At 41.2% G+C, this 22,143-nt stretch overlaps 1 protein-coding gene across 2 annotated transcripts in view; it reads right to left on the minus strand.

Moving 5' to 3' along the window:
- LOC133242162 (odorant-binding protein-like) overlaps nt 1–21,127 on the minus strand; it is a 38,670-nt gene extending 17,543 nt beyond the window's left edge. The window contains exons 1-5 of one of the 2 annotated variants that reach the window (XM_061408228.1): nt 20,992–21,127; nt 20,379–20,518; nt 16,695–16,762; nt 14,906–15,016; nt 13,190–13,291 (exon numbers count right to left, since the gene is read on the minus strand). In XM_061408228.1, coding sequence (XP_061264212.1) covers nt 13,190–13,291; nt 14,906–15,016; nt 16,695–16,762; nt 20,379–20,518; nt 20,992–21,066 — 496 coding nt within the window. In that variant the 5' untranslated portion in view covers nt 21,067–21,127. The remainder of the gene's footprint in view (nt 1–13,189; nt 13,292–14,905; nt 15,017–16,694; nt 16,763–20,378; nt 20,519–20,991) is intronic. The other variant, XM_061408227.1, reaches the window with a different exon arrangement.
- Nucleotides 21,128–22,143: the final 1,016 nt, after the last annotated feature.

The raw sequence follows: 22,143 nt of genomic DNA on the forward strand, positions 1-22,143 counted from the left end.
TTTTGTAGCCAAAGATAGAGAAATTCTATGCAGTCAGCAAAAAAAAAAAAAAAAGACTGGGAGCTGACTGTGGCTCAGATCATGAACTCCTTATTGCCAAATTGAGACATAAAATGAAGAAAGTAGGAAACCACTAGACCATTCAGATATGACCTCAATGAAATCCCTAATGATTTACAGTTGAAGTGAGAAATAGATTTAAGGGACTAGATCTGATAGACAGAGTGCCTGAAGAACAATGAACAGAGGTTCATGACATTGTACACCAGACAGGGAGCAAGACTATCCCCAAGAAAAAGAAATGAAAAAAGCAAAATGGCTGTCTGAGGAGGCCTTACAAATAGCTGTGAAAAGAAGAGAAGTGTAAAGAAAAGGAGAAAAGGAAAGATATAAGCGTCTGAATGCAGAGTTCCAAAGAATAGCAAGGAGAGATAAGAAAGCCTTCCTGAGTGATCAATGCAAAGAAATAGAGGAAAACAATAGAATGGGAAAGACTAGAGATGTGTTCAAGAAAATTAGAGATACCAAGGGAACATTTCATGCAAAGATGGGCTCGATAAATGACAGAAGTGGTAGGGACCTAACAGAAGCATAAGATACGAAGCAGAGGTGACAAGAATACACACAAGAACTGTAAGAAAAAGGTCTTCAGGAGGAGGAGCTAAGACGGTGGAGGAGTAGGATGAGGAGAACACTTTCTCCCCCACAGATTCATCAAAAGAACATTTAAACGCTGAGTAAATTCCACAAAACAACTTCTGAATGTTGGCAGAGGACATCAGGCACCCAGAAAAGCAACCCAAGTCTTTGAAAGGAGGTAGGAAAAAATATTAAAGACAAAAAAAGAGACAAAAGAGGGAGGGACAGAGTTCCGTCCCAGGAAGGGAGTCTTAAAAAGAGAGAAGTTTCCAAACACCAGGAAACCTTCTCACTGCCGAATCTGTGCCGAGCCTTGGAAGCACAGAGGGCAACATAACAGGGAGGAAAAATAAAAAAACAATTAAAACCCGCACATTGCGAGTCCTACGGTAACTCCCATAGCAGAGAAGCAGCGCAGACGCCTGCATCCGCCATTAGCAATCGGGGGCTGGACAGGGAGGCACAGCGCGGGCTGCATCGAAGGATCTGGCCTGAATACCCCGAGCACTATCTGAGCAAAATAATTTGGGCTAGCAAACCAGACTGTGGGATATCTACCACGTGAAAAGCCAGCCCTAACCTAAGACACCACCAGGCCCGCGCACGGAACAAAGGACTGAACAGAGATAGCCGGCCACAGACCATCCCCCTCCGGTGATAGGCAGCCAGAGCCGGAAGGGGACAATCGCTGCCCCAGAGAGACATTATCTACAAAACTGTAAGCAGGCTTCTTTGCTAACTAAAAGTTCTCAGGGGTCTGGACGGTCAACATCTGCCTGAGAAGGTGTGCCAGTTGTACACCTAAATAACCAAGCGGCGGGGAGGCGATAAGTCACAGCAATCGCACGCACCAAACACCTCATCACCTGAGCTGCTCAGATCTGGGAAGGGCACAAAACTCAGGCCCAACCGAGAGTCTGCGCCTCTGAGGACTACCCGAGTGCCTGAACCTGAGTGGCTTGGACCTGGGAAGTGCAGGCAACCCAGGGCCGGCCACAGATGGTTCCCGGTGGAGCAACCTAGAGCCTGAGCAGCGTGGGCAGAGAGGCTACACGCGCCGTGAACGGGGGGCAGACCCAGTGTGGCTGAGGCACTGCGAGCACACGCCAGTGTTATTTGTTTGCAGCATCCCTCCCTACCTCCCCTCAGCGTGACTGAACAAGTGAGCCTAAAAAAAAAAAAAAAAAAAAGTGTCCTCCACCGTCCCCTTTGTGTCAGGGCGGAAACCAGACACTGAAGAGACCAGCAAACAGAAGAAGCTATAACAGAGGGAACCGCCTTGGAAGCTACAGGCAATAGATTAAAACCGTGTGGTTACTACCAACTACATAGGAAGGGGCCTATAGATCTTGAGAAATATAAGTCGGACCAAGGAACTAGCCAAAAATGAACTGAACCCACAATACTCACAACAAAACCGGACAAAGTCCTAGATGTATTTTTACTATTTGTATGATCATTCTTTCTTTCTTTCTTTTTTATTATTTTTTTAATTAAAAAAAATTTTTAAGTCCTCTATTATTCCTTTAATTTTCACTTTTATAACTGATTACTGCAAAAAAAAAAAAAAGGAGACTCTATTGTTTTTAAAAGCAAACTTCGTATATATATTTTTTAAAATTTTTTTGACCTTGTTTTTTTTTTTTTGTCCTTCTTTTCTTTAACACTGTATTTTTGAAATTCCAAATGCTACTCTAGATTTTTAATTTTAGCTTTTTGGTATTTGTTATCAATTTTGAACCTATAGTTTTTTTTTTTATACAATTTCTGTGACCCTTTTTTATTTTTTTTTTCTTTTTCTCTGTTTCCTTCTCTTCTTCCTTTAAATAACATTGTATATCTGAAATTCCATACTCTACTCTACATTTTTAATTTATGCTTTTTGGTATTTGTTATCAATTTTGTACCTGTATTTTTTTTAATAATTTATGCGACTTTGTTCTTGTTTGTTTGCTTTTTTTTTCTTTCTTTCTTTTTCTTCTTCTTTTTTTAACATTGTATTTTTGAAATTCCAAACTCTACTCTAGATTTTAACTTTTGCTTTTTGGTATTAGTTATCAATTTTCTACCTATATTTTCTTTATAATTTTTGCGACATTGTTTGTTTTTGTTTGTTCATTTTTTCTCTCTTTCTTTTCCTTCTTCTTTTCTTTAACATCGTATTTTTAAAATTCCAAACTCTACTCTAGATTTTTAATCTTTGCTTTTATGTATTTGTTACTAATTTTGTACCTTTAAGAACCCAATCTTCAGTACCCATTTTTCACTAGGGAGCGAGATTACTGGCTTAATTGCTCTCTCTCCCTTTGGACTCTCCTTTTTGGTCTCCTGTGTCTCCTCCCTAACCCCTCTCTATTCTACCCAACTCTGTGAATTTTAGTGTGTTCCAGACGGTGGAGAACACTTAGGGAACTGATTACTGGCTGGATATGTCTCCCTCCTTTTCATTCCCCCCATTTATCCTCCTGGCCACCTCTGTCACCTTCCTCCTTCTCCTCTTCTCTGTATAACTCTGTGAACAACTCTGAGCGGTCCACTTGTGGAGTGCAAATAAGGAAGAGATTACTGAATAGCCCACTCTCTCCTCTACTGATTCCACCTCATTTCATTTGGGTCACCTCTAACTCCCTCTTCCCTCTTCTCTTCTCCATAAAACGCTGTAAACCTCTCTGGGTGACCGTCACGGTAGAGAAACTTTTCATCTTTAACGTAGATGTTTTATCAGTGGTGCTGCATAGAAGGAGAAGCTTTGAAACTACTGTAAAAATAAGACTGATAACTGGAAGCAGGAGGCTTAAGTCCAAACCCTGACTCCAGGGAGCTCCTGACTCCAAGGAACATTAATTGACAGGAGCTCATCAAATGCCTCCATACCTGCACTGAAACCAAGCACCACACAAGGGCCATCAAGTTTCAGGGCAAGACATACCAAGCAAATTCTCCAGCAGCAAGGAACACAGCCCTGAGCTCCAAGATGCAGGCAGCCCAAAGTCACCCCAAAACCATAGACATCCCATAACTCATTACTGGGCATTTCATTGCACTCCAGAGAGAAGAAATACAGCTCCACCCACCAGAACACCAACACAAGCTTCCCTAACCAAGAAACCTTGACAAGCCACCTGTACAAACCCACACACAGCGAGGAAACGCCACAATAAAGAGAACTCCACAAACTGCCAGAATACAGAAAGGACACCCCAAACTCAGCAATTTCAACAAGATGAAGAGACAGAGGAATACCCAGCAGATAAAGGAACAGGATAAATACCCACCAAACCAAACAAAAGAGGAAGAGATAGGGAATCTACCTGATAAAGAATTCCGAATAATGATAGTGAAATTGACCCAAAATCTTGAAATCAAAATGGAATCACAGATAAATAGCCTGGAGACAAAGATTGAGAAGATGCAAGAAAGGTTTAACAAGGACCTAGAAGAAATAAAAGAGAGTCAATATATAATGAATAATGCAATAAATGAAATTAAAAACACTCTGGAGGCAACAAATAGTAGAATAACAGAGGCAGAAGATAGGATTAGTGAAATAGAAGATAGACTGGTAGAAATAAATGAATCAGAGAGGATAAAAGAAAAACGAATTAAAAGAAATGAGGACAATCTCAGAGACCTCCAGGACAATATTAAATGCTACAACATTCGAAATATAGGGATCCCAGAAGAAGAAGACAAAAAGAAAGACCATGAGAAAATACTTGAAGAGATAATAGTTGAAAACTTCCCTAAAGTGGGGAAGGAAATAATCACCCAAGTCCAAGAAACCCAGAGAGTCCCCAACAGGATAAACCCAAGGTGAAATACCCCAAGACACATATTAATCAAATTAACAAAGATCAAACACAAAGAACAAATATTAAAAGCAGCAAGGGAAAAACAACAATTAACACACAAGGGAATTCCCATAAGGATAACAGCTGATCTTTCAATAGAAACTCTTCAAGCCAGGAGGGAATGGCAAGACATACTTAAAGTGATGAAAGAAAATAACCTACACCCCAGATTATTGTACCCAGCAAGGATCTCATTCAAATATGGAGAAATCAAAAGCTTCTCAGACAAGCAAAAGCTGAGAGAATTCTGCCCCACCAAACCAGCTCTCCAACAAATACTAAAGGATATTCTCTAGACAGGAAACACAAAAATGGTGTATAAAATCGAACCCAAAACAATAATGTAAATGGCAATGGGATCATACTTATCAGTAATTACCGTAAACATAAATGGGTTGAATGCCCCAACCAAAAGACAAAGACTGGCTGAATGGGTACAAAAACAAGACCCCTACATATGTTGTCTACAAGAGACCCACCTCAAAACAGGGGACACATACGGACTGAAAGTGAAGGGCTGGAAAAAGATTTTCCATGCAAATAGGGACCAAAAGAAAGCAGGAGTAGCAATACTCATATCAGATAAAATAGACTTTAAAACAAAGGCTGTGAAAAGAGACAAAGATGGTCACTATATAATGATCAAAGGATCAATCCAAGAGGAAGATATAACAATTATAAATATATATGCACCCAACACGGGAGCGCCGCAATATGTACGACAAATGCTAACAAGTATGAAAGGAGAAATTAACAATAACACAATAATAGTGGGAGACTTTAATATCCCACTCACACCTATGGATAGATCAACTAAACAGACAATTAACAAGGAAACACAAACGTTAAATGATACAATAGACCAGTTAGACCTAATTGATATCTATAGGACATTTCATCCCCAAACAATGAATTTCACCTTTTTCTCAAGCGCACATGGAACCTTCTCCAGGATAGATCATATCCTGGGCCATAAATCTAGCCTTGGTAAATTCAAAAACATAGAAATCATTCCAAGCATCTTTTCTGACCACAATGCAGTAAGATTAGATCTCAATTACAGGAGAAAAACTACTAAAAATTCCAACATATGGAGGCTGAACAACACGCTGCTGAATAACCAACAAATCACAGAAGAAATCAAAAAAGAAATCAAAATTTGCATAGAAACGAATGAAAATGAAAACACAACAACCGAAAACCTATGGGACACTTTAAAAGCAGTCCTAAGGGGAAAGTTCATAGCAATACAGGCATACCTCAAGAAACAAGAAAAAAGTCAAATAAATAACCTAACCCTACACCTAAAGCAACGAGAAAAGGAAGAAATGAAGAACCCCAGGGTTAGTAGAAGGAAAGAAATCTTAAAAATTAGGGCAGAAATAAATGCAAAAGAAACAAAAGAGACCATAGCAAAAATCAACAAAGCCAAAAGCTGGTTCTTTGAAAGGATAAATAAAATTGACAAACCATTAGCCAGACTCATCAAGAAACAAAGGGAGAAAAATCAAATCAATAAAATTAGAAATGAAAATGGAGAGATCACAACAGACAACACAGAAATACAAAGGATTATAAGAGACTACTATCAACAATTATATGCCAATAAAATGGACAACGTGGAAGAAATGGATAAATTCTTAGAAAAGTACAACTTTCCAAAACTGGACCAGGAAGAAATAGAAAATCTTAACAGACCCATCACAAGCACAGAAATTGAAACTGTAATCAAAAATCTTCCAGCAAACAAAAGCCCAGGTCCAGACGGCTTCACAGCTGAATTCTACCAAAAATTTAGAGAAGAGCTAACACCTATCCTGCTCAGACTCTTCCAGAAAATTGCAGAGGAAGGTAAATTTCCAAACTCATTCTATGAGGGCACCATCACCCTAATACCAAAACCTGACACAGATCCCACAAAAAAAGAAAACTACAGGCCAATATCACTGATGAACATAGATGCAACAATCCTTAACAAAATTCTAGCAATCAGAATCCAACAACACATTAAAAAGATCATACACCATGATCAAGTGGGCTTTATCCCAGGGATGCAAGGATTCTTCAATATCTGCAAATCAGTCAGTGTAATACACCACATTAACAAATTGAAAAATAAAAACCATATGATTATCTCAATAGATGCAGAGAAAGCCTTTGACAAAATTCAACATCCATTTATGATAAGAACTCTCCAGAAAGCAGGAATAGAAGGAACATACCTCAACATAATAAAAGCTATATATGACAAACCCACAGCAAACATTATCCTCAATGGTGAAAAATTGAAAGCATTTCCTCTAAAGTCAGGAACAAGACAAGGGTGCCCACTTTCACCATTACTATTCAACAGAGTTTTGGAAGTTTTAGCCACAGCAATCAGAGCAGAAAAAGAAATAAAAGGAATCCAAATTGGAAAAGAAGAAGTAAAACTCTCACTATTTGCAGATGACATGATCCTCTACATAGAAAACCCTAAAGACTCCACCAGGAAATTACTAGAACTAATCAATGATTACAGTAAAGTTGCAGGATATAAAATCAACACACAGAAATCCCTTGCATTCCTATAGACGAATAATGAGAAAACAGAAAGAGAAATTAAGGAAACAATTCCATTCATCATTGCAACGGAAAGAATAAAATACTTAGGAATATATCTACCTAAAGAAACTAAAGACCTATATATAGAAAACTATAAAACACCGGTGAAAGAAATCAAAGAGGACACTAATAGATGGAGAAATATACCATGTTCATGGATTGGAAGAATCAATATAGTGAAAATGAGTATACTACCCAAAGCAATTTATAGATTCAATGCAATCCCTATCAAGCTACCAACAGTATTCTTCACAGACCTAGAACAAATAATTTCACAATTTGTATGGAAATACAAAAAAACCTCGAATAGCCAAAGCTATCTTGAGAAAGAAGAATGGAACTGGAGGAATCAACCTACCTGACTTCAGGCTCTATTATAAATCCACAGTTATCAAGACAGTATGGTACTGGCACAAAGAAAGAAATATAGATCAATGGAACAAAATAGAAAGCCCAGAGATAAATCCACGCACATATGGACCCCTTATCTTTGACAAAGGAGCCAAGAATATACAATGGATTAAAGACAATCTCTTTAAGAAGTGGTGCTGGGAAATCTGGTCAACCACTTGTAAAAGAATGAAACTAGACCACTTTCTAACACCATACACAAAAATAAACTCAAAATGGATTAAAGATTTCAATGTAAGACCAGAAACTATAAAACTCCTAGAGGAGAACATAGGCAAAACACTCTCTGACATGCATCACAGCAGGATCCTCTATGACCCATCTCCCAGAATATTGGAAATAAAAGCAAAAATAAACAAATGGGACCTAATTAAACTTAAAAGCTTCTGCACAACAAAGGAAACTACTAGCAAGGTGAAAAGGTAGCCTTCAGAATGGGAGAAAATAATAGCAAATGAAGCAACTGACAAACAACTAGTCTCAAAAATATACACACAACTCCTACAGGTCAACTCAAGAAAAATAAATGACCCAATCAAAAAATGGGCCAAAGAACTAAATAGACATTTCTCCAAAGAAGACATACAGATGGCTAACAAACACATGAAAAAATGCTCAACATCACTCATTATCAGAGAAATGCAAATCAAAACCACTATGAGGTACCATTTCATACCAGTCAGAATGGCTGCGATCCAAAAGTCTTCAAATAATAAATGCTGGAGAGGGTGTGGAGAAAAGGGAACCCTCTTACACTGTTGGTGGGAATGCAAACTAGTACAGCCACTATGGAGAACAGTGTGGAGATTCCTTAAAAAACTGGAAATAGAACTGCCTTATGATCCAGCAATCCCACTGCTGGGCATACACACTGAAGAATCCAGAAGGGAAAGAGACACGTGTACCCCAATGTTCATCGCAGCACTGTTTCTAATAGCCAGGACATGGAAGCAACCTAGATGTCCATCAGCAGAGGAATGGATAAGAAAGCTGTGGGACATATACAGAATGGAGTATTACTCAGCCATTAAAAAGAATACATTTGAATCAGTTCTAATGAGGTGGATGAAACTGGAGCCTATTATACAGAGTGAAGTAAGCCAGAAAGAAAAACACCAATACAGTATACTAATGCATGTATATGGAATTTAGAAAGATGGTAACAATAACCCTGTGTAGGAGACAGCAAAAGAGACACTGATGTATAGAACAGTCTTATGGACTCTGTGGGAGGGAGAGAGGGTGGGAAGATTTGGGAGAATGGCATTGAAATACGTATAATATCATATATGGAACGAGTCGCCAGTCCAGGTTCGATGCACGATACTGGATGCTTGGGGCTCGTGCACTGGGACGACCCAGAAGGATGGTATGGGGAGGGAGGAGGGAGGAGGGTTCAGGATGGGGAACACATGTATACCTGTGGCGGATTCATTTCGATATTTGGCAAAACCAATACAATATTGTAAAGTTTAACAATAAAATTAAATTAAAAAAAAAAAAAAAGAGCTTCACGACCCAGATAATCACGATGGTGTGATCACTCACCTAGAGCCAGACATCCTGGAATGTGAAGTCAAGTGGGCCTTAGAAAGCATCACTATGAACAAAGCTAGTGGAGGTGTTGGAACTCCAGCTGAGCTATTTCAAATCCTGAAAGATGATGCTGTGAAAGTGTTGCACACAATATGCCAGCAAATTTGGAAAACTCAGCAGTGGCCACAGGACTGGAAAAGGTCAGTTTTCATTCCAATCCCAAAAAGGCAATGCCAAAGAATGCTGAAACTACCGCACAATTGCACTCATCTCACAGGCTAGTAAGTAATGCTCAAAATTCTCCAAGCCAGGCTTCAGCAATATGTGAACCGTGAACTTCCTGATGTTAAAGCTGGTTTTAGAAAAGGCAGAGGAACCAGAGATCAAATTGCCAACATCTGCTGGATCATGGAAAAAGCAAGAGAGTTCCAGAAAAACATCTATTTCTGCTTTATTGACTATGCCAAAGCCTTTGACAATGTGGATCACAATAAATTGTGATAATTCTGAAAGAGATGGGAATACCAGATCACCTGACCTGCCTCCTGAGAAACCTGTATGCAGGTCAGGAAGCAACAGTTAGAACTAGACATGGAACAAAAGATTGGTTCCAAATAGGAAAAGAGTACATCAAGTCTGTATATTGTCACCCTCCTTATTTAACTTCTATGCAGAGTACATCATGAGAAATGCTGGACTGGAAGAAGCACAAGCTGGAATCAAGATTCCTAGGATAAATATCAATAACCTCAGATATGTTGATGACACCACTCATGACAGAAAATGAAGAGGATTTTAAAAGCCTCTTGACAGTGCAAGAGGAGAGTGAAAAACTTGACTTACAGCTCAACATTCATTAAACTAAGATCATGGCATCTGGTCCCATCACTTCATGGGAAATAAATGGGGAAACAGTGGTAACAGTGTCAGACTTTATTTTGGGAGGCTCCAAAATCACTGCAGTTGGTGATTTCGGCCATGAAATTAAAAGACATTTACTCCTTGGAAGGAAAGTTATGACCAACCTCGATAGCATATTAAAAAGCAGAGACATTACTTTGCCAACATAGGCCTATCTAGTGAATGCTATGTTTTTTCCAGTGGTCATGTATGGATGTGAGAGTTGGACTGTAAAGAAAGCTGAGAGCCAAGGAATTGATGCCTTTGAACTGAGGTGTTGGAGAAGACTCTTGAGAGACCCTTGGACTGCAAGAGGTCCAACCAGTCCATCCTAAAAGAGATCAGTCCTGGGTGTTCATTGGAAGGACTGATGCTGAAGCTGAAACTCCAATATTGTGGCCACCTCACGCGAAGAGTTGACTCATTGGAAAAGACCCTGATGCTGGGAGGGATTGGGGGCAGGAGAAGAGGAGGACAGAGGATGAGATGGCTGGATGGCCTCACCGACTCAATGAACATGAGTTTGGGAAAATCCAGGAGTTGGTGATGGACAGGGAAGCCTGGCGTGCTGCGATTCATGGGGTCGCAAAGAGGTAGACACAACTGAGCAACTGAACTGAACTGAACTGAATAGTAATGTCATCCTGCGCTTTCCGTGCATAAGCCTTCGTGAGTGGAACGTACATTCCTTTCTTGGGAATGAATAAGATGCATGTTAGGGAATTTCTCTTGATCAGACTGTCCCCTTCCATACAGTAGACTGAAAGTGAAAGTGTTAGTTGCTCAGGCCTGTCAAACTCTTTAGGATCCTATGGATTGTAGCCAACCAGGCTCCTCTGTCCATAGCATTCTTCAGGGAATATTGGAGTGCGTTACCGTTTCCTCTTCCAGAGGATCTTCCTCACCCAAGGATAGAACTTGGGTCGTCTGCATTGCAGGCAGACTCTTTACCATCTGAGCCATCAGAGAAGCCCGTACGGTGGAGGATCCATAACTCTGCCCCATGATGCTTTAGTCTAGTTTCTCCCTCTTCCCTGGACACCTGAGGGCATGTCTACCAAACCTTCATAAAGATTGTCTCTGATGAACACCTGTCCTATGAAAGGCACAGTTTCCTGGACACTTAATGTGGACATTTGTGTGTTTTAAATGAGGTGACTTTTGCACAGACATGCATGTGCAGGGCAGATATTTACCATTTATTTAAACCCTCAGCAATCAAATAACACAAACCAGGACATGATTTAGTGACAAGGAGCGATGAGATGGGAGAAGGAGTGTGAGTGTGAAGAGAGCAGGATCATGTTAATCAGGAACCAGGAAAGTCGTCTTCATGTTGTTGATCTTGATTCCATGGACAAGAGGACGTGCCTGGTCTCAGTGACTCTTTATATAGGTGAATAAAAGAGAACCAAAGGTTTAGTTGAGTCAACTGTGTGACAGTTGACAGGGGTGAGACTCAGTAGGCTATCCAGGGAACAGGGAGTTGGTAGCTGATCCAATATCAGATTCCAGGTGAACCTCAACACTGCACATTTCTGTGACGGCAGGTTCCCTGTGGAATTGTCCCCAGGATGTACATATGGTTGGAGATTTCCCATTTCGGATTGATTCTATGAGTAATGATTTCACAATGCATGTACATGGTGGTGCTTCATCTAAAGATGATGTTCAGGCTCTGTATTTGGAGCAGACAACTCTAACCCTGCAACTTTTGTCTTTTGGGTTCAAGAATTTTTTTTTTTTTACTTTTTTTAGTATTAGAGCACAGCTCATTATCAACATTGCATTAATTTCAGGTGTACAGCCAAGTGATTATACATACAAAAATTAGTATCTATTCTCTTTCAGATTCTTTTCCCATTTAGGTTTTATAGAGTATTGAGTATAGTCCACTGTGCTATGCAGTTGGACCCTGTTCTCTATCCATCCTGTATATAATGGTTTCCATCTACTAACCCCAAACTTCTCAGATGTTAAGGATCTGCCTGCAAGTCAGGGGACCCCAGGTTTGATCCCTGTGTTGGTAAAATCCTGTATAGAAGGGAATGAACCCATGCCAAGATTTTTGCCTGGAGAATCCCATGGACAGAGGAGCCTGGAGGGCTATGTTCCATGGGGTCGCAGAAAGCCCGACATGACTGAGCAACGAACCTTTCTTTCACTTTCACTTTTCAACCGAAAGCCTCCCAGTCCTTCTCTTCCCAACCCCCTCCCACTTGGCAACCACAAGCCTGTTCTCCACGTCTGTGAGTCTGTTTCTGTTTGGTAAATAAGTTCCCTCGTGTCATGTTTTAGATTCCAAACAGAAGTGATATCTATGCAAAAGTGGAAGTCACTCAGTCGTGTCCAACTCTTTGTGACCCCATGGACTAGAGCCCACCAGGTTCCTCTGTCCATGGAGATGCTCCAGGCAAGAATACTGGAGAAACTTTCCCCTTTTCCAAGGAATCTTCCCAACCCAGGAATCAAACCCAGGTCTCCCCAGCTGAGCCACAAGGGAAGCCCAAGAATACTGGAGTGGGTAGCCTTTGTCTTCTCCAGCAGATATTCCCGACCGAGTAATCGAACTGGGTTCTCCTGCATTGCTGGTGGATTCTATACCAACTGAGTTATCAGGGAAGCCCTGCTTCTAGGACTCTCTTTAATACCTATTCTCCCAAAGGAGGTATGTGTGGGGACAACCGCAAGGTCAGGATGGATGGGAACACTAATCGTTTCCACCTACTCATGGGGATTCCTGCTTCTCTCTGATGATTCTGTTCTGCAAGATTCCTGCAGAAGACTCTCTCACCACAGCTGCTCAGCGTTAATAAACCAAACTGTTTGCAGTTTAATATGGCTCAAGAGCAGCAAAATTATGGGGAAAAAAAATTCATTAGTGACATGTTTAAATTGTTGGGATAAACATTTCACACACATGAAATAACAGTGTGACCTTATTGCTTCATCTGGAACTGTCACCGTTAATAACGGACCACGTTTACTTACAAAAGTGTCAGAGTCACTGCTTCTCACTCCCTTGGACAGTTGTCTGGGGAAAAACAAAATTGGAGAAATAAAAGAGCCACCGATTACTAACATTCCCATCATCGCCAACGTTTCGTTCTTTCTTCCTTTTTTTAAAATAATGGATCTTAAAAAGAGATTACTTGTGCAAGAAGACATTTTGAATAAGTTGATTTGTTTCCTGATACTTACACACCAGGTGAATGGTATGGTCAGGGAAAAAAATATAATTCCATTACCATTGTAGATGAAATTCAGGATATTTTCTTCTGGAATCCCTTTTTCTCTCACTTCGTTTTTGAACTCCTCTTCGCGATTCGGATCAACATCATCTGATAGACCTGTAAAATCACCGAGAAAAAGAAGAATTGTTGACCCCGGGAACCCATGGATATTCCTGAATCCACAGAACAAGGAATGGAACGTGCCAATCAGATGTTCACTTGTATAATCTAAGACCTTCAAACAGTTGCCACGACACAGACATATGCTTTTTGTCTTAAGAATTGACCCCAGTCCAACTTGGTGAGTAGGACACCCTACCCCTCAGCATCAGGAGCTGGATGACAAAGACTTGCCAGCATCTCCAAGAGTTTGGGGCTGAGTTCATCCTAATATGGAACCTACTTGCTTCTCACAGCTTCCTCATATATGTACCTGCCACTCATATCTGTTTCTAGACCCAGCTAATAGGAAACAAGCTTCTCCCCTTCCACGGACACATTCACCACTTTGCACTTAATGCTAGGGGGTGATTTACTCTTTTGTGAACCTACCGTTCTACCCGATAACCTTTTCTGAAATAGACACCTGTTGTCCCCATGGCACACACAGCTCTCAATGCTCTGCATGTTTACTTGAGGGAGTGATGTCAGTGTTTATAAGAAGAATGCATTTGAAACATGGAAAAGGACAAAGATTTATCTTGTAAGCGTCTGTTCCAAGACTTAGAGTACATCAGAAAACTGATATTGTATACAAACATATATATTGAATCTGCATATATATGGAATCTAGAAAGATGTTACTGATAATGAACTTATCTTCAGGGCATCAGCGGAAAAACAGTCATAGAGAACAGACTTATGGGCATGGGGAGAGTGGAGGAGACGGTGAGATGTATGGAGAGAGTGACATGGAAACTTACATGACCATATGTAAAATAGATAGAAAATGGGAAATTGCTGTATGTCTCAGGGAACTCAAACAGGGGCTCTGTATCAACCTAGAGGGATGGGATGGGGAGGGAAATGGGAGGGAGGTTCAAAAGGGAGGGGACATATGTATACCTATGGGCTTCCCTTGCAGCTCTGCTGGTAAAGATTCCTCATGCAATGCGGGAGACCTGAGTTTGATCCCTGAGTTGGGAAGATACCCTGGAGAAGGGAAAGGCTACCCACTCCAGTATTCTGGCCTGAAGAATTCCATGGACTGTATAGTCCATGGGGTCATAAAGAATCAGTCACGACTGAGCAACTTTCACAGAAGCACATGTATACCTATGGCTGATTCATATTGATGTTTGACAGAAATTCAATAAATTCAAACAATTCAATAAAGCTGTTATCCTTCAATTAAAAAATACATAAAAATTTAAAAATAAAGTAAAGTCAGTCTCACTATAGCCATGATGAAATTAGTTGAAATATTAAATATTTCAACATTTTATATTCAATATTCAACATGAAATATTAAAAATGATTCTAGTATAACCTCATTTTTAAAATTTCAACAGATAGGAATCATTTTGAAATGTCTGATGATGTGATATTCCGCAGCCTATGGCCTCCTGTTTCTTGGTAGATTACCTTCCAGGATCCTTAATTCGGTGAGCATAAAGATGCAGGCCTTACACCCTGAATACTGTCAGCACCTCCTGATATTCTGAATGAAAGTCCTGTCAGTGGGCATGTAACATTACCATATCAGTGGTAATTTTAGGATGTCATACCTACCGAATAATCCCACCATTTCTGTCTCCCTGCCATCTTCATCCACGTTGAGATTATGCGTTATGAGAGTGTTCTTGTCCCCACTAATGACTTGAAATTCATTGTGACCCGAGTCTGTGAGAGAGAGAAAAGGTACAAACAGCCCTGCCTTAACTTGTTGTCAGTTAGATTATGGTGGCACACAGCGGGCATGAAGAACGGTCCATCGTGTATGGACCCACTCACTCCATGCATGCACAGAATGCTACCGTTAACCACGGCAAGGAAAGGAGGAACGAATTTTCCTCATCCCCACCTTTTCCTACCATTAACCAGTCACTCCTTGCTGTCTTACCAAGATGCTTTCTAGAACGTGTGTTCTAATGAGCCCCACAGATTCTTTTTCTGCTTTGTTTTTTCACTTGCTGAGTCTTCCCTGCTGCCCGTGGGCTTTCTCCACTTGTGATGACTGTGGAGTACAGTCTAGCTGTGGTGTGCGGGCTTCTCATTGCCGTGGCTTCTCTTGTTGCTGAGCACAGGCTCTGGGGTGCAGGGGTTTCAGTATTTACAGCTCGGGGGTTCTAGACTTCAGGACCAGTAGTTGTGGTGTATGAGCTTAGATGCCCCATGGCGTGTGGGATTTTCTCGGACTAGGAATTGAACCTATGTCTCCTGCCATGGCAGGCAGAATTCTTATTCCCTGGACCACTGGGGAAGTTCCTGAGAGTGTTTTAAAACATCATGAAAATGTTATCAAATCCAGGTTCTAAAATTCTTTCTATGTCTGTTACCCCAGCCACAAAATTGATTTCTCTTGACCAACCTACCTTGTGTTCATCACCTTCTGTTCCTGAGTGCCTACGCCAGACCAGGCAACCTTTTGAACACTTTAAGGATTGTGTTTCCCGAGCCCCTCAGTCTGGGGTATGACACAGCCCACTGCTGTGTCTGTTCATTCCAGCTTATAATTCATCCAGCCTGGCATTTAGCATGATGTACTCTGCATGTAAGTTTATATAAGCAGCATGAAAGTACATACTAACTTATTGTACTCTTCTCCCAATTTTGAACCAGGCTGTTGTTCCACATCTCACTGTTGCTGACTGATCAACATACAGGTTTCTTAGGCGACAGGTAATCTGGTATTGCCATATCTTTAAGAATTTCCCACAGTTTGTTGTGATCCACACAGTCAAAGGCCTTAGTATAGTCAATGAAGCAGGAAAAGAAAAATTTTTTTTTTCTGGAATTGCCTGTCTTCCTCAATGATCCACTCAGTGTTGACAATGTGATCTGGTTCATCTGCCTTTTCTAAATCAAGCCTATATTTGTGGAAGTTCTCAGATCACCTACCGCTGAATTCTAGCTTGAAGAATTTTGAGCACTACCTTGCTCGCATGTGTATTGACCACAACAGTAGTTTGAACATTCTTTGTCATTGCCCTTCTTTGGGATTGAAATGGAAACTCACCTTTTCCAGTTCTGTGGCCACTGCCGAGTTTTCGAAAGTTGCTGACTCATTGCTCGCAGCCCTTTAACAGCATAATCGTTTAGGATTTTAAAGAGTTCAGCTTGAATTCTGTCACCTCTACTAGCGTTGTTCATATTATACTTCCTAAGGCCCACTTAACTTCACACCCTAGGATGTCGGGCTCTGGTCTCATTGATTAACACTCCACTGAGGGGAGACTTTCCAGTCCCTGACCTCTGAGTTTTAGTAGGAGTAGAATTCAGGTGTATGGGGTTATTGAAGAAAGTTGAGAGCAAGATTTCTACATGCACGTAGTCTTTACAGTGAAACATTCATACTTACAGTCAACAGCATAAAAGTTTCCTTCCTTTAGGCCTGAGACATATTTTTCTATGCATTCTCCATTCTTCCTTAAAAACAAAATATATTCAAGTTGGTTAATTAAGACAATAAAAACTTGACGTATAATGAAGATTCTTTCTTTGTGACACCCAAGAATATGTGTCCGGTATCATCTCAGTGCTGGTGAACATTTTGACCTTCGAAAGAGACAAAATATGTTGTCTCAGATCCAGTAACTCTCAAGTGGCAAGGATGGTTTGTCTTCACACTAAATCTGATTAGTAGTTCTGAAAATAGCCTGCAGATTCAAAACAGGTCGTGTGTAAAGCCAATAAACATGGAGAAATCTAGAATTTTAGGAAAAAAGGAAAAGAGCGAACTTTAGTTTCTGAAAACAGAGAGGCATAGCCATCATGACAAAACCTTGGGCGTTGTCACAACCCAGGCAGTGATTCATTAGACAATGAAAGTGAAAGTGTTTGTTACTCAATTGCGTCAGACTCTCTGTGATCCCATGGATTGTAGCCTGCCAAGCCTCTCCACTGCCTATGGGATTCTCCATGCAAGAAGACTGAAATTGGTTGCCATTTCCTTCTCCAGAGGAATTTCCCCACCCAGGGATCAAATCCGGGTCCTCTGCATTACAGGCAGATTCTTTATTCTCTGAAACACCAGGGGAGCCCTTATTAGACAATACAAGAGCCACCAGGCCTTATTACACAATAGGAGAGCCACCAGGGAAGCCTTCATTAGACAGTGTGAGAGCCAAAAATCACAACATTTAAAAAAAGTTTAATTTTCTACAAACACACACTCTTCCTCCATCACAATGCCATATGAGGATTAAATCTGAAAGACACATATACTTATACAGACACATTTCACACTCACACAGACAGGAGCACAAGCAAACACTTAAGTCCACATGATGTACTTATATGATATTATGAAGAACTTTATGTATATAATATATGATTAGTATATATTGTCACCTCTGTAACAAAAGAGTGAGTGACTTCACATATGTCCTCTGTACATGTATGTGAAGAAAGGTGTATTTGGCACATATAAAGAATGTCTATGAAACAAATACTAAAAAGGGAAATAATAGTACAGAAACTGGATTACTCTTTGAACAGACACCTTGGAAAAGAATGTCCACAATAAAGCGTGGTCAGTGCTTCTGGTCATTGAAAGTGAAAGTACAAGTCACTCAGTCGTGTCTGCCTCTTTGCAACTCCATGCAGTATACAATCCATGGACTTCTCCAGTCAGGATACTGGAGTGGCTAGCCTTTCCCATCTCCACCGGATCGTCCCAACCTAGGGATCAAAGCTAGGTCTCCCGCATTGCAGGCAGATTCTTTACCAGCTGAGCCACAAGGGAAGCCCAGATATACTAGAGTGCATAGCCTATCTCTTCTCAAGCAGATCTTCCTGACCCAGGAATTGAACCGAGGTCTCCTGCATTGCAGGCAGATTCTTTACCAACTGAGCTGTCAGGGAAGCCCTCTTAGTCATTAGGGAAATGGAATGCATTGATATCACTGAAAAACAACCACAAAGTAGGAACACAACAATTATCCAATATACCTGCAAACACACAACATTTTATCTGAGCAGACAAACTCCTTCCATTTGGCTTGAAAAACTTGACTGCTTATGCAGGCACTGCAATAACTATTTAAAACATTGTGCTGACTGGGGGAAGGCAGGGAAAATGATTCAGAGTGCCTAATTTTGTTGCATGAAGAGCCAGAAAAGGTGAGAATATGCAGATCTTTTCTTACCTGTGGCTCCAGGGGTAGACATCTAATGATGAGTGAAGAAAAGGAGGTGTGCTGGAGAAATTTTATGTCCTTCTTTTTAAAAACAAAACTGGTTTTTTTGTTTTTTTTTTTTTTGACTGTGCTGTGTCTTCTTGCCACTCAGGCTTCTCTCTATTGCTGAGGGCAAGGGTTATTACTCTTCAGTTGCAGTGCCCGGAATTCTCACTATGGTGGCTTCCCTTGTTTTAGAGCATATAGCCCACAGGCTTAGTCATCATAGCACATGGGCTTACTTGCTCCTGGGCACGTGGGGTCCCTCTAGACCAGAGATGGAGCTCATGTCTCCTGCATTGGCAGATGGATTCTTAAGCACTGAATCACCAGTTGAAGCCTGGAATTTTATATCTCGAATGTGTAGATGGTGAAACAATTGTGCACATGTGAAAGCTCATTGAACTGTGCATTCCACAAAGGTGCATTTAATTACACATTTAATTATGCTTCTTTGTGTGTTCAATTACTCAGTTTGGCCCAACTCTTTGGAGCCACATGGACTGTAGCCTGCCAGACTCCTCTGTCCATGGGATTCTCCAGGCAAGAATATTGGAGTGGGTTGCCATTTCCTACTCCAGGCAAAAGTGACTTCAGAAAGAGTCGCCACATGAAAAATTAAACATACGACACAAAAATTGTAAAATACGGCAAAGAGGATGATAACAGATGTTCTTTAAAAATTAGTGAAAACAGACAACTGTTTCTCCTGAGATAAGATATACGTGTCTTTGAGTCTGTTCCTGTATGGGTGGTTCTAATTTGATTGCAAGTATACTATTAAATGCTGAAGCTGAAACTCCAGTATTTTGGCCACCTGATGCGAAGAACTGACTCATTGGAAAAGACCCTGATGCTGGGAAAGATTGAAAGCAGGAGAAGAAGGGGACCACAGAGGAGGAAATGGTTGGATGGCATAACTGACTGAATGGACATGAGTTTGAGCAAGATCCTGGAGATAATGAAGGACAGGGAAGCCTAGCCTAGCGTGCTACAGTTCAAGGGGTTGCAACAAAACATGTTGTTGTTTCTTCTCTTAATGTTCTTATTCCTCACAATGCATTGCTGACTGTGCATTTTCTTATTTTCTTTTGAGAGAGGGGGACAGTTGCTGAACAAGCTTGTATTGATTTCTGCCATGCTTGCATGTTCTTAGAAAACCGTCTTTGGTATAGTGAGCACTCTATGAATGGTACTTGGGACTGTATGTGTGTGCTTGGTTGCTCAGTCCTCTCAGACTCTTCGCGACCCCTTGGGCTGTAGCCCACCAGGCATCTCTGTCCATGGGATTGTCCAGGCAAGAATACCGGAGGGGGTCACCATTTCCTCCTCCAGGGCCTCTTCCCGACCCAGGGATCGAACTCCTGTCACGTGCATTGGCAGGAGCCTGGGAAGGCACTTGGGAAAGTCACTAGGGGCTCTGACGGCTCTGGGAAACTCAGTAATGATGAAAGCTCCCGTGAGGAAGCCCCAAGGGCAGAGCTCTCTGGGTGCTCTCCCCCGCCTTCACATCTGGGCTCAGTGGGAACCGTCTCTTACAAATTCTGCAGGAAGGGGTCAAGCCCCTGGTGGGGACTGTGGTCTCCAGGACACAAGCCTCTTCCCTCTGCCGTGTCCCTCTTTCCTTTAATGAGTTGATGCCAGTGGAGCTTCTGGGTTCCCCTTCTAAGCAGAGTTTTCAGGACATTCCCTGGAGGTTCAAAGAGGGACTGATCCCCTCCCCCAGCTCAGAGATCCTGCTCAAACCGACAGCACAGGGCATAATGCTCTCAACATCACCCAGAGAGTTCCCTGCAGAGGGGAAGACACACCCTCCCTTAGGTCGGGGCTTATAGGTGTTTTCCTTCTGGGTGATTTTTACTTACTTGATGTAAAAGTGGAAGTGTATCGTGCCATTTTCTTCATCAAACTCGATGTAACGCATGAAAATGTGGAATGGCGCGCCCTCGGTGATCTTGTCTATGTTCTCGGCCGCGATAAAATGGGTTAACCATCTTCCTGTGAACTAAAAGTAAAATTCCCTTCAGAAATCTTAGTCCGTCTCTGTAAATTCTGGCCGACATCATCCCTCAGGAGTTTCGCTGCCCTTTCACTTGAGCAGAAGTTACCTATCTTTATGAACACAGCCCTAGTTACAGAATCATGTGAAAACTCAAGTCAAGTAAAGGAAACAATTGAGAAATTACTGAGATAGCTTGAGCTATCTTGTCAAATGCAAGAGCCCTAGTCTAATACCTATGTGATGTTCCTCTGTTTTTACAAGACAAGTGAACATACATGAGAGCCAATGAATAGATGGCAAAGGTGATACAGACATCCCAAACAGCAGGCATAGAGTCAGTGAATGCAGAAATTTTGAATTGCAGAGAGATGGCTAGACTTAGCGATCCACATGACTGGACCTCGAAAGGGACACTCACATGGATACATGCCAAGACTTCCTCCCAAGCTTAGACCACGTTCAAATACCCCTGGTACCTGAGAGGCATCTATCACATCGCCTTGACTGGCAGCAAGCAGACCAAGGACAAGACTGAACAGCAGAGCCTTCATCTTGTTGACTCTCCTGATCCTTCTTCTTTAGAAGCTGAGGGTGTCCCAGTGGTTGGAGAGGATGGAAAATTGCTGCCACTTTTATAGCCTACATCTGTTGGCATGACACATCAAGAACCAATGGTTGTTCCTCATATGACCAATTACAACAGAAGGCACCTTCAGTATCCTGGTTGGCAGAGATACACTTTTCTGGCATTCTGTCATTTTGATAATGAGATTTGTTTTAAGAGAAGCATATGTGGATGTGGGCATTTGACCTTTAAAGTGAGAAATTGCAGTACATCCAATATTGCAAGGGGACAAGTATTTTCCTGTTTATCATGAGATGCAAAATGAGATGAGCTGTCCAAGGTACACATCCATCACTCCTGCTTTGTATCCTTAACGTGGAGGTGACAGTTTAACATTTATTTTCTAAAAGTAAAGACTGATTGTGTGGTTTAGCCAAGGGAACACTATCTCCTCAGAAACCCTTGGAAAGACACCTATTATTCTGAGGTGAGGAGCAGGTCAGCACGTAGCATTTGTCACCTTCTCCTGCCCCAATGTGGGCTTTTTCCTCTTAAGTACTAAGAGGATGATCCATTCAAATGCCCCGTAACCTCATCTGAAGAAGGCGCCTCAGTCGTTTATTTTCAGTGATTTCTTTCCAGACACCCTTCTACCCATTTGATCTGTAATATAATATTTACTCACTAACTCAAAATGCTGAATAGCAGGTCTTGTAATTTTTAGAATTTTTAATGGAAAAAAATAGATTTCCTAAGACAACATCACTGAAACAGTGAGTCATGGGGTTTTTTTTTTTTGTATTTTTAATCCAATTTTACTTATTTTCATCTTCATTCATTGTAATTTAACAAATAAATACATTAAAACGTTTATTTTGTTCTGAGTATAGAAATGAAGAAACAAGGAGACTCAGGGTTCCTGAGTCAGCTAATTGAGAACACCTGGAGGGCTGACCCAGTGCTACCTGTTTCTGGGACAGAGCAGAGCTCAGAATCCTTCATTTGGATTGAAGTCAGACCTTTGAGGAGAGCTTGTCGTCTCAAGGGCATCCTCAGCTCACAT

Source organism: Bos javanicus, chromosome X (assembly GCF_032452875.1).
Source record: "Bos javanicus breed banteng chromosome X, ARS-OSU_banteng_1.0, whole genome shotgun sequence".
Lineage (NCBI taxonomy): Eukaryota > Metazoa > Chordata > Mammalia > Artiodactyla > Bovidae > Bos > Bos javanicus.